At 43.0% G+C, this 13,243-nt stretch overlaps 1 protein-coding gene across 1 annotated transcript in view; it reads left to right on the top strand.

Annotated features, from left to right (window-relative positions):
* LOC109928491 (disintegrin and metalloproteinase domain-containing protein 22) overlaps positions 1-13,243 on the top strand; it is a 320,108-nt gene that overhangs the window by 99,683 nt on the left and 207,182 nt on the right. The window contains exon 6 of the mRNA XM_048607855.1: positions 575-662. Coding sequence (XP_048463812.1) covers positions 575-662 — 88 coding nt within the window. The remainder of the gene's footprint in view (positions 1-574; positions 663-13,243) is intronic.

The following is a 13,243-nucleotide window of genomic DNA, read 5'->3' as shown; positions in this document are numbered from 1 at the left end:
CCGAAACATTAACTTTCCTGCTCCTCTGATGCTGCCTGGCCTGCTGTGTTCCTCCAGCTCCACACTGTGTTATCTCTGACTCCAGCATCGGCAGTTCTTGCTGTTTATCGGAATTTTGTTGGGTTTATTGCAGTCCAAACTCAGCAAGCAGGAGGTATATAAATTGTATGAAGAGAAGAATGATCGCATACATATTTGAAAATTTAGAAGTTCTATTTTTAACAAACATTGAGAAAAATATGCCTGTATGACTTTATGTGAGATGCACTGTGACCACTGATAAAGCTCTGAAAATTCTCATTACATGGCAATACACAAGTAGTAATGTAAGTGATACATTACAAAGGTTCATTGTAAAGGTTCATAAATTTAAGAATAACTCTTACTGCACAGGATTTATATTTAGGACACTAACACTGAGGCCATTAATAATGAAAGTGCTCCGTGTAGGGTAACAGCACTGACATACTCACACTTAGGCATGCCCAATACATGCATGCAGACATCACTTGGAGTGTAGCTGATATCCCATCCAAAGGTCTGTGAGCTACCAGTGCTACTGACCAATCCGCAGCACACAGTGTCTCATGGATCTGACGGATGTCAGTGTACCGTTTGGGTATCCATGCGCCATCATGTTGCATATAGCTGTGGAGAAACATGTTAGTGCAGCGATCATCACCTTGTGCCATCATATCGAAAACTGTATGAGTATTTCCACTGATGCAGAGAGGCTCATAAGATGTGAAGGAGGTTCTATTCCCTCATGCACCTGAGGACCTTCAGTGGAAGGGGGACAGGATGCCTTCGGTTGGATGTCTGCACATAGTACAGACATAAGAACGGACGATGAAAGCTAGCCCAGTAGAGTAGAAGCCTCTACAGCTTTGAAACTGCACAGGGTTATTCAGTGTGCAACACGCAGTAGAAGGTGTGGAGTCCTCTACAACTGGAGCTTTGGTTTCATCACACCTTACTACCTTCACTCCCATTATCATGGCTGTCTGCATTGGATCAACAAATAACAAGGGGCTCAGTAAAAAAGTCCTGCATTATAACACTGGACTCAGGCTTCCAGTCGCTCTTCGACCATCACCGTCTGCTTCCTGCCACTGCCAATTTGGACCCAGTTTGCCAAACTGCCCGGCATCCCATGGTCTCTAAGTTTCTTAACCAGTGTCCCACATGACACGCTGTCAGAAGCCTTACTGAAATCATGTAGACTATATCATTGCACTATGCTCAACTACACATCTAATTCCAAACAAAAACGGAAATTTCTGGAAAAGCTCAGCAGGTCAGGCAGCATATGTGAAGAGAAATCAGAGTTAACGAAACAGGTCCGGTGACCCTTCCTCAGAACTGATGGAGCTGGGAAAGTGTTGGTTTACTTATAGAAGATAGGGTGGGAAGAGTGGGTAAGGAGTAAATGATAGGTGGGGATAGAACCCAAAGAGAGAGAAGAAGAACTGGACAGACAAAGGAATGGATAATGATCTAGCTAGAAGGGTGAATAGCTATTAATGGGGACTGTTGGTGGCTGACAGTGGGTTCTGTGTAATAGGAGACGATGTGATAACAAGGCCTGGGGTGTGGGGCTAGGCCTAGGACATGGGAGAGTTCAAGCCGTAAAGTTACTGAACTTGATATTGAGTCCAGAAGGCTATAGAGTCCCCAAGTGGAAAATGAGGTGTTGTTCTTCCAGCTTGCGTGAAGCTTCGCTGGAGCACTGCAGCAAGCCTGAGATAGAGATATTGGACAGTGAATAGGGTGGTGTGTTGTTGGCAGGCAACTGGAAGCTCGGGGTGTTTTTTATAGCCAGAACATAGATGTTCTGCGTAGTAGTCACCCAGTCCACGCTTCGTTTCCCCAATGTAGAGGAGATCATATTGTGAGCAGCGAATGCAGTAGACTAGATTGTGGGAAGTGCAGGTAAAGCACTGCTTCATCTGGAAGGTATGTTTGGGCTCTTGGATACTGAGGAGGAGGTAAATGCGCAGTGTTACACCTGCTGCGGTTGCAGGGGAAGGTGGCGTGGGCTGTGACGGAGTGTTGGGAGTGAAGGAAGAGTGGACAAGGTGGTGGACTAGGGTGTCCCAGAGGGAACAGTCCTTGCGGAAGGTGGACAAGGGAGGAGAGGGGAATATGTGTTTGGTGGTGGCATCCCGCTGGAGGTGGCAGAAATGGCAGCTAATGATCCGCTGGATGTGAATGTTAGTGTGATGATTAGGTAAGGAGAAGGAGAACCCTTTCATTGTTGTGGGAGGGAATAGAGGGAGTGAGGGCCAAAGTGTGGGAGATAGGTCGGACCCGGTTGAGGGCCCTATCGACAATGGTGCTGGGGAATCCTCAGTTGAGGAACAAGGTGGTCATTTCAGACTCATCATCGGAACATATGCGACGGAGATGGAGGTACTGGGAGAATGGGATAAGTCTTTACAGGAAGCAGGGTGTGAGGATGTATAATCTAGTTAACTGTGGAAGTCGGTGGGTTTATTTTGGATATTGGTGGCCAGTCTAAACCCAGAAATGGAAACAGAGGTGTTGAAGAAGGGAAGGGAGAAGTCAGAGATAGACGAGATGAAAGTGAGGGCGGGGTGGAAATTGGAAGCAATATCGATCAACTTTTCCAATTATGGATTAGAGAGGGAAGCAGCACCGATGATATCATCAATATATCAGATAAAAAGTTGTGGGTGGAGGCTGGAGTAGGACTCGAACAAGGAATATTCCACGTACTGCACAAAGAGACAGGCATAACAGGGGCCCATGCAGGTACCCTTGGCCAGTTCTTTGACCTGAAGAAAATGAGAGGAGTTAAAAGAGAAGTTGTTCAGAGTGAGGACGAGCTCGGCCAAGCGGAGGAGGGTGATGGTGGGTGGGGACGGTTCAGGCCTTTGTTCCAAGAAGAGGCGGAGACCCTGAGACCATCCTGGTGGGGGATGGACATGTAAAGGGATTGCACGTTCATGGCAAAGAGGAGGTAGGTGGAACCCGCAAACTAGAAATTCTGAAACTGGCATAAAGTGTCAAAGGAATCATGGATGTACGTGTGCAGGTACTGGACCAGCAGAGAAAAGACCGAGTTAAAGTAGGAGGAGATGAGTTCTTTGGGCAGTCCTTTTTGTGCATTGTCAGAAGGAGGTAGAAGCGAGCTGTGCAGGGCTGGGGTATTATCAACTTGGAGGCAGTGGGGGGGGAAGGTCACCAGATGAAATGAGATTAGTGACCATTGTTGATATAATGGCCTGGTGTTCCATGGTGGTGTCATGGTCCTTGGAGAGATTGGAGGAGGTATCTGAGAGCTGGTGCTCAGCATCTCCAATGTAGAGGTCAGTGCGCCGCACAAAAACAGCACTACCCTTATCGGCAGGCTTAATTTCAAAGTCAGGGTTGGATCTGAGCGCATGGAGTGTAGTCAGTTCGGGGGGAAATAGGTTGGAATGGGTGAGAGGGTGGAGAAATTGAGGTGACCAATGTCACACCGACAGTTCTCAATGAACAGGTTGAGTGTAGGTAGAAGGAGGGGAATGCGAAGACAGCGGAAGAAAAGTTTGATGTCATGTCTCGCCCAAAATTCATTAAAGTGGGGACACAGAGGGATAAATGTGAGACCTTTGCTGAATACAAAATGTTCAGCATCGGAGAGCGGTAGGTTAGGAGGGATGGTGGGTACGCGACAGGAGGTGGGGTTGGGGGAGTGGGTGGAGTCAGAGGGAAGGGGAGGAAAGGAAGGTTCCAGAGGGCCGTGGGTACCTCTGAGTTATTGCATCTTGATGCCTGAAAGGAAAAGAAGAAGTTTTCTAATTAACATGGTGAATGAGCAACACATTGTAATGATCTCTATGAAAAATTCAATCAAGTTTGTTGGACATGATTGTCCCTTGACAATGCCATGCTGATTATTTTTGATTAATCCTTGTTTCTCCAAGTGGAGTTTAATTCTATTTCTCAGAATGTTTTTCAAAAGCTTCCCTGCCACTGATGGTAGACTCATAGGCTTACAGGTTTCTCCCTCCCACCCTTCTTGAACAACATTCACTGTCCTCCAGTACCTTTCACGTTTCTGTTGGTTTGGAATCACGTGTAGGCTAGATAACGATGGCAGATTTCCTTCCCTAAAGGATCTTGGTGAGTCAGTTTAACAATTGATTATTGTTTCCTTGGTCCCCATTACTGAAACTAGCTTAATATCCCAGATTTATGCACTGAATTTGAAATGCACCAGCAGCTGTGACGGGATTTGAACCAATGTTCCCCCCGAAGTATTAGCCTTGGATTCTGGATTGTTAATCCAGTCATATTACTATGACACCCTAAGCTCCTTGCTCCCTGCTAGGCCTATGACTGACTTGAGTCTTGAGGCATCACACCTTCCCTTGGATCAATGGAAGGCTTCAGGACAACCAGCAACCTCAGTGTCACCATCCGTGGGAGTCCTGCACTTGACCTGACCGTCTCTACTGGCTCTTTCTCCACGGTAAACACAGAGGAAAAATATTCATTGAGGACCTCGCCCATCTCCTGTGGTTGCACACATGCACGTGCACTTTGGCCCTTGAGAGGTCCAATTCTCTCTCTAGTTATTCTTTTTCCTTTAATATATTTAAAGAATCTCTTTGGATTCACTCTAATCTTCTCAGCCAAAACTATTTTGTGCCCCCTTTTTGCCCTCCTGATTTCCTTCTTCAGTAAACTCCTGTATCCCCTATATACCTCCAGAGATTCCCTTGATCCCAACTGCCTGTATCTCAGTCATGCCTCCATTTTTCTCGTCAAAGCCTCAATATCTCTTGTCATCCAGGGTTCCCTACTCCTGCCAACCTTGCCCTTCACTCTCACATGAAGATATAGACCTTGAACCCTAGCTATCACACTTTTAAAGGCCTCCCATTTGCCAGAGGTCCCTTTACCTGCAAACAAACTTCTCCAATCAACCCCTGCAAGCACCTGTCTAATTCTATCAAAATTCGCCTTGCCCCAGTTTGGAACTTGAATCTGTGGACCAGTTTTGTCCTTCTCCATGACTATTTTAAAATTAATAGAACTATGGTCACTGGTCCCAAAGTGCTCCCCCACTGTCACCTCAGTCACCTATCCTGCCCTATTTCCCAAGAGGTCGAGTTTTGCTCCTTCCAGAGTAGGACCCACTATATACTGTTTGAAGAAACTTTCCTGAACACATTTAACAAATTCTACCCCATCTAAGCCCTTAACTCTATGCAGGTCCCAGTGTATCTAGGAAAGTTAAAATCCCCCACTATGACAACTCTATTTCTGCTGCAAGTCTCTGAAATTTCCCTGCATATTTGTTCCTCTAATTCCTGTTGACTGTTTGGGGGCCTATAGTACAACCCCAATAATGTCACTATGCCCTTCTTATTTCTTAGCTCCATCCACAAAGCCTCACTGGATGATCCCTCAGTTATTTTATCTCTGATTACTGCTGTGATAATCCCCTTAATCAAAAATGCAACTCCCCCTCCCCTCTTTCCTCCACCTCTGTCCCACCTAAAGCACCTGGACCCTGGCATATTAAGCTGCCAGTCCTGTCCCTCCCTTAGTCATGTTTCTGTCATGGCTATAATATTCCAGCCCCACGTACCTATCCACGCCCTGAGTTCGTCAGCCTTAACTGTTAGCCCTCTCACATTGAAATAGATGCAATTAATCCAACAGGAATTCCTCGCTCCTTGTCCCGTTCTAGCCTGACCTGTCTCTTGAACTTGCTATTTCAGATTACTGTGCCAACTGCTTTGTAAGTTATGAAACCTGGCAATCACAATGACCCGCTTTGTGATTAAACATTTTGTTCTAATTTAGCTTCCAAAGATGTAAAAGGTTTATCTTGGTTTACTATGATTTTTTTTTTATTTTCTGTAATTAATTTTAGCTATATCTTTTACACTAAACAGTCAAAACAAATGAATTTACTTTCTGCAATTATGAATTGTAATCTTAACTTTCTGTTTCCAGTTTTTTCTAAGTGTAGTGTGTTAGACAGCAAAGCTTGGTAAACCGGTTGGGAGAAACTACTGAATACATCATTGTGAGGGAGATAAATTAACATGAGTAGTTTACAGTAATTAACCCAAACACTTTACAAAGCTTGGCACTTCAACCACATATGTTAATTCAGCTCCTTCATACTCTGGTACAATGATTTGCCTAAGACAGTTCACTGAATGATGTAATCAGCAGTCATTCTTCCAATGAAGGGGTTCGAGTCAGTGCCATAGTGTATAGGGAGAGCAGGTGTGCAACTTGTACAGGGGGAGGGGAGGAGGTTTCGCAACAGTTTCCAAGAAATATGCAATTTAACACACTTCTGCACAAAGTGAGCTCAAGAATAAAATTATGACTATATTATAAACATTTTTTAATGTACCTGTAAATCAACTACAATATGGATATGACAGTGACAGAACTCTAGAGCTTGAGCAAATAAATATTAGTCATGAAACTAATTGACAGTGTGTTTTCTTTTTCTTTCATGGGTCTGTGCTTTGCTAGCAAAGTCAACATTTGTTGCCTATCCCCTGAAAAAGATTCTGATCTACAATCCACAAGCACTGCAGTCATGTAATGAAGGTCTTCTCACATTGCTGTGGGTAGGATGTTCGAGGATTTATGCTTAGTGATAAGGAAGGAATAAATGAAGTTTGAAGGTGATGTATTTCCGAAGTAGGATGGTGTGTGACGAGAAGGGAAGCTGGAAAGTGATAGAGTTCTGGTGCACCTGCTGCCCTTGCCCTTCCAGGTGGTTGAGGTTGTGTGTTTGAGAGGTAGAACTGTTAGAATCCTTGCCAGGTTTTTGGAGTGCAACTAATGGATGATACACACTGCAACCACTGTGCAAGGTGGTGGATGATTTTCTGAGATTGCAATCAGCTTTCTCTTGAACGGAATACGTCTCGGCAAGTGAAGAGTATTCCAAACGTTCCTTATTGATGCTCTCCAGATGATGGATAAGATTTGAGGAATCAGGAGGCAAGTGATTCTCTACAGAACACCTAGCTTCTGACCTGCTCTTGCAGCCACATGCTTTACACAGCTGCTGAAGCTAAGTTTCTGATGATTGATGATGGGGAATGGGAATACCACTGAAAGTCACCAATCTTGTTGGAGATGGTGAATGCCTGATACTTGTGTGGTGCAAAATTTATTTACGTAATTCTCTCGGGCAGCCTTACCTTGCTAAATTCCTTCAAATCTTTTCCTACATCCTGCAAATACTATGAATATCTTTTTCCATGCTTCCACCCATTTGTTTTATTGGTGTTTTTTCTGTGCAGACTTTGTAGGCTTAATGAATACTGCTCCCTTCACAAGATGGAGGCTGTTAACCTCAACTATCTTATGAATTGGGCCTTGTACAGCAACTTTTTAACCATGATTGCAGAACTGTCATCTAATTCTGCGTGATAAGTTCATATGGAGAAGACAGTTTCTGCTCATTTGATCTCATGTGACAGATCACCAAACCTACCATTTAGTAAAAAGCTATCTCTTAAATTGAATCCAATGTCCTGGCCTCAACCAACTTTTCTGAAAAACTATTCAGTTTTTTTATTCACCCTTTGTGTCTGTCCTCCCATCTGGTCTTCAGTTGCCCTTCACTATTCAGAACATTTTTGTCTTGTCTTTCTACAGCATTTCAAATGAAAATTCAGGATTTATCTTTTAAATCTGATAATGTATACCATTTTCTCTGAGGCACCTGTCTTTGGGACTGTAGGCTCCTGTTATTTTCTATATTGTCTTGAGGACCTGAGTCACCTTCATGTTATCAAGAATGTGAGCCATGTTTGAACTGTACCCTAAGTAGAGCATTATGAACCTTCTCCATGACCTTTGAGGATTCGTGCTTTTTGACTTTGACTATATAATTCAGCTTATTTTATTTATTGCATTTTTGCTATTTGGACATAGTAAGTGACACGTCAGTTAACATCCTAGGTCTAACAACTGTGGCATCCTGATGCAAAAAGAGGGATAATATTACATCCACATGGCGGCACTGAGCCAATAGAAGTACTCACAGCAGTGGCCTTCCCAGTTCCAGTAGACAAGATGGATTTGGTGCATGCAGAAAAGATGTTTTTACTGTGAACAACTTTACAAGTAATCTTCATGGGGAGGTTTCTCAGCCAAATAGAGAAAAGTAAAACACAAATAGAAATTATTGGAGAAACTCAGCAGGTCTGCAACATCAGTGGAGAGAGAGCAGAGTTAACATTTCAGGTCCAGCGACCCCAAAGAAAAGTGAATGCTTTGACCATTGTCATTTAGACTTCAGTGGACTGCCTGGAGAAGATAATGAAAAGCAATTTTTTGAGAACGTAAGGATAACATCTTTAAGGGTCTGCAGGATCTAATTGATACCATCAAGTCTGCTGTCCTGCTGATCATTAGCCATTTAGATCAAAGACTACATTCGAATGCTGTGACTGGATTCTACTTCCATCATCTGAGCTATTGTGTATGCTTTTTGTAATTTCCTCTTCCTATCACTCTTCTGCATCTCGTACAAGAACATATATGGGAAAGCCTTACGAATGTGAATGCTAGGGAAGGGCTACGTAATAAAGAGTTGGAAGGAACCCTAACTTCAAACGCAGCTTACAGAATCTTCTTGTAGTTGTACAGCTGAGAAGATTTCTGATTTCTACTTGTTTCTGCTAAAGCTGATGTTTCATGCAAAAACTGTGAACTTTCAAAGCCGATAAACTAAATCCTTCTTGTTTGACCAGTCATGCGGGTAACTTTAGGAGCTGTAATTCTGGGGTAAGTGTCTGATTTCAATAACTGTGTGATTTGCATACTTGCAAACACATTGTAGGTGGGCACACCTTCTGCCAGAGGCTAATTCTATCCATAATTTAATCTCCATTTTCAAGTATAAATTCCTTTAACATGTTTGATTTGCACTTGAAACTAAAGTCCTCAGTACCTCTAATATTTTACACCAAAATAGTTTTGGAATTCAAAGTCAAATCTTTTCTTTTCTCAGAATGTCAAAACCACAAAACCCATTATGGTTTCAGTTCTTTTTTCCCATTATCCAGTGCTGTTTAAATTCCATGCATCACATAATCACAGCAGTTTGATGCACTTATTTCTGTGTGTTCGTATCTGATGAACCACTGAATGGTGGGATTGATTTCAACACACAAGGAAGAGGATGATTATGACGTTATCACTGGATCTTGGAGAGAATGTTCAATGGAACATCAAATATAACTGAAATAAAAACAAAAGCTTTTGTAAACGTTCAAGCATCGTTTGTGGAGAGACTAACAACAATTAATATTTCAGGTCTGTCGAAGTGGAGTAGGATTGATTGGATAATCCCACTACAGGGTAGAATAGACATGATGGACCGAATGCCATGTCATTCTACAATTCTGTCCCACCATTCATCTGGGGCAGGTGGGACTTAAACCCAGAACTTCTGGCCTGGAGTTAAGGTCACTACTGCTGCACCAGGAGAGCCCTTATTTATCTACATTGTATATTTACTGTAAAGGATTGCAGTGAGAATGCGGCTTGGCATTTTATGTCAATGTGGAAAACTTGGGGGGGATATTTTTAAATGGGTATCCAGTTAGCTTAATTGGTTAGATGGATTGGAATGTGAATCAGAGTTCCCACAACAGCTCTGCCCTCAATTCTACTCATAGTAAAAATAATCGCACGCTTGGCCAGAGTTAGCTAAATAACCACCAAGGGTCTATGTTTGGTCAGAGAACTGAAGAAGAATTTTAACGTAAGCTACTAGTTGGTAAATTGATTGGATTGGCTGCCTATTCTACATTCTGTAAATTTTTCAATTGTGTGGATTAGGTTGAAATGATCTCTATGGTTTGTTAAGAATATTAAAAATATACTGGAAAGACTTGAACCTATTTTACTAGAGCATAGGAGATTGAGGGGTGACCTTATTGAGGTTTATAAAATCATGAGAGGCATGGATAAGGGGAATGACAAGGATCTTTTCTGTAGGAAGGGGGAGTTCAAAACTAGGAGGTATATTTTTTAAGGTGAGAGGAGAGATTTTAAAAGGACATCAGGGGCAAATTCTTTTACACAGAATGGTTCATGTGTGGAATGAACTGCTGGAGAGTGTGGTGGATGCAGGATAAGTTCACGAATAAGAAATATTTGTAAGGATATGGGCCAAACATAGGCAGGTGGGACTAATTTAGTTTGGGAACATGATTGGCGTGGACTGTGTGGGCCAAAGGGTCTGTTTCCGTGCTATATGACTCTATGACTCTATCACTTTCAGACCTAAGAGAGAGGATTACAGCTATGATTTCATTGTTGGATAATTTCAAGTCAGCAGTGTTTCATGTTGATGAGATTTTATCACCATTATTTAGTACACTCACATCCATTTATAACAGCTACTTCTTCAAGGAGTACATTTTTTGCGAATTGTACACATTCCCAAAGTTGAACTGCACTGTAAAAAGGTGAAAACATATCGTTAGCTTTGCGTGAAAGAAGTGTCCAATAGACATGACCCTGTCATACCTCTCACAATGCTTTGAACAGCTTTGTATTTTATGTAAACGATATTTATGACTGGTTCTGTATTATTGCTGATTGATTAAAAAAAAACTTCCAGCTTTGAAGTACCAAGTTTGGTTGTTGTAATAAAAACTTGCAACTTAATTAAGAGGAAACCTAGATCTACACCTGAAATAGTGTAATCGACAGCTTTGTGGACCATTTGCTGTGAATGTGGGCAGCTGGTTTATTCAGCTAATACATGATGGGCTGAATGGCTTTTTTCAGTACTGTAACATTTTCATGGTTGAATGATGTTATCGCCTGAGAAAGACAAAAAAATTCCCCCTGCAGTATGATTCAATTTGCAGTGTTTTAAACTGTTTTCTGGTGCGTCAAAACATTAGGATTTTGGAGCTACCAAGCTTTAAGTTGTTGCCCAAAAAGGAGTACTCAAACCTTTTACCCAGCTATTCCCTTGTGTGACAGACAAAAACAGGGAACTGACCTAGAACTTAATTAAACAAAGCCTTCTTTATTTTAACTCTTTAAGTACCAATACTAAAATATATTTATTGCAACATTTACATCTTACTTTATCTAACTTAACTTCAACTTTAACTCACTTCATTTAACTTCCCTTTATCTTACTTTAACTTAACTAACCCTAACTCTTACTTTAACTCTAAGTTTGGCGTCAATCAAATACTACCACGATTCGAGTGATGTAGTCAACTTTGTTCTATGTGAAGGCCTTGTCTCATGGTTCTTTGTCCGCTCTCCAAAGATAGCTTCAGAGCACATGCTTTTCCAATGTCGTCTGGAGGCTTCTTCGTCTCTGAGAAAAATTCCTTTGTTTTGTTAATTTATCTGAAAACGTGCTCCATTCCAGAAAGATCTGTTGCTCTCAGCCAATGAACTGATAAAAGCCTGATTACATTATTCAATCCCAGCCAGTGGAATTTTCTGGTAAACAGCTCCCAAATGGTTACAGCAAGTTGTGAACAGAGACATTCCATATACCATGTCAGGTAGCAGTAACTCCATTATGTCACTTGCCTTATTTGGTCAACACAGGAAACTACAGGCCATAGCAGTTTTAACTGAGGTCAGAGTTTAAACTAGCTTGACCAAAATTCCCAGCAGGCTTGATTGTGGCTCTTAACCAGTCTTATAAGCATTTCTCAGAGATAGTAACAACTGCAGTTGCTGGAGTCAGAGATAACACATTGAGGAGCTGGAGGAACACAGCGGGCCAGGCAGCATCAGAGGAGCAGGAAAGTTGACATTTTGGGTCGGGACCTTTTTCAAAAATGGGGGAGGGGGAAGGGAGCTCTGAAATAAATAGAGAGGGGGGGGGCTGGGGATGGTAGGTGGGATGGTGCTAGGTGAATGCAGGTAGGCAGTGGCGGGGATTGGTCAGTGAGGTGGGAGGAGCGGTTAAGTGGGAGAGAAGATGGACAGGTCAGGAGATGGGGATGAGAGGGAGGGTTGGTCATGGGATTAGGCCAGGAGTGGGGAGATTTTGAAACTGGTAAAGTCCACATTGAGACCATTAGGTTGTAGACTCCCAAGGCAGAATATGAGGTGCTGCTCCTCAGTTTCTGGGTGGCGTCATTGTGACACTGGAGGAGGCCCAGGATGGACATGTCGCCCAGGGAGTGGGAAGGGGAGTTGAAATGGTTCGCGACTGGAAGGTGTTGTTGTGTGTCGTGATCAGAGCGCAGGTGCTGTACAAAGCGGTCTCCAAGCCTCCGCTGGTTCTCACCAATGTAGAGGAGGCCACATCGGGAGCGGCGGATGCAGTAGACCACATTAGTGGATGTGCAGGTGAACATCTGTTTAATGTGGAAGGTTTTTTGGTTCCTTGGATGGAGGTAAGGAGGGAGGTGTAGGGGCAGATATAGCACTTCCTGCAGTTGCAGGGAAAGGTGCCAAGGGTGGTGGGGCTAGTGAGGAGTGTGGACAGGACGAGTGAGTCACAGAGAGCGCGATCCCTACGGAAGACAGATGGGGTGGGGAGGGAAATATATCCTTGGTTGTGGGGTCAGCACCCACCCCTATCTGTCTTCCGTAGAGACCACTCTCTCCGCGACTCCCTCGTCCACTCCACCCCCCTCTCTCTATTTATTTCAGAGCTCCCTTCCCCATCCCCCATTTCTGAAGAAGGGTCCCAAACCAAAACATCAACTTTCCTGCTCCTCTGATGCTGCCTGGCCTGCTGTGTTCCTCCAGCTCCACACTGTGTCATAAGCATTTCTGCTGCTGGCCACCTGATCACAAACTTTCAAAGTCCTTCCATACCTTTCGTATAAAGTATTTTACAGTTGAACATTTTGTCGTATTCTATGCATTGCTTGAATGTCTGACAGTGTTTAGTAAACAGATCGGCAGCACTTTATTCCTCCTGCTGTGGAAAAGGGAATGGTTGCACCATTTACTAAGATGATGCATTAATTATTTTGGAACCCATTTGTTCACATATCCTAAGGTTAACTAATTTATTGGAAGCCATATGCCCATTAAATAGCTTGTACATTTAAATATAAAATCATTCTGGGGATGTGCATGATGCTTATAAAGTTGAGTTGATTGCCTGTCCTGGTGGCCCTTGGAGAAGGTGGCACTCCATTGCATTCTTGATCCACTGTGAAAAACAATGTCCCTACAGTGTTAAGAGATAACAAGGTGTAGAGCTGGATGAACACAGCAGGCCAAGCAGCATCAG

This window comes from Rhincodon typus, chromosome 2 (assembly GCF_021869965.1).
Source record: "Rhincodon typus isolate 14 chromosome 2, sRhiTyp1.1, whole genome shotgun sequence".
NCBI classification, from domain to species: Eukaryota; Metazoa; Chordata; class Chondrichthyes; order Orectolobiformes; family Rhincodontidae; genus Rhincodon; species Rhincodon typus.
Note: the sequence above shows the minus strand (reverse complement) of the source record. Positions and strands in the feature narration are given on the sequence as shown.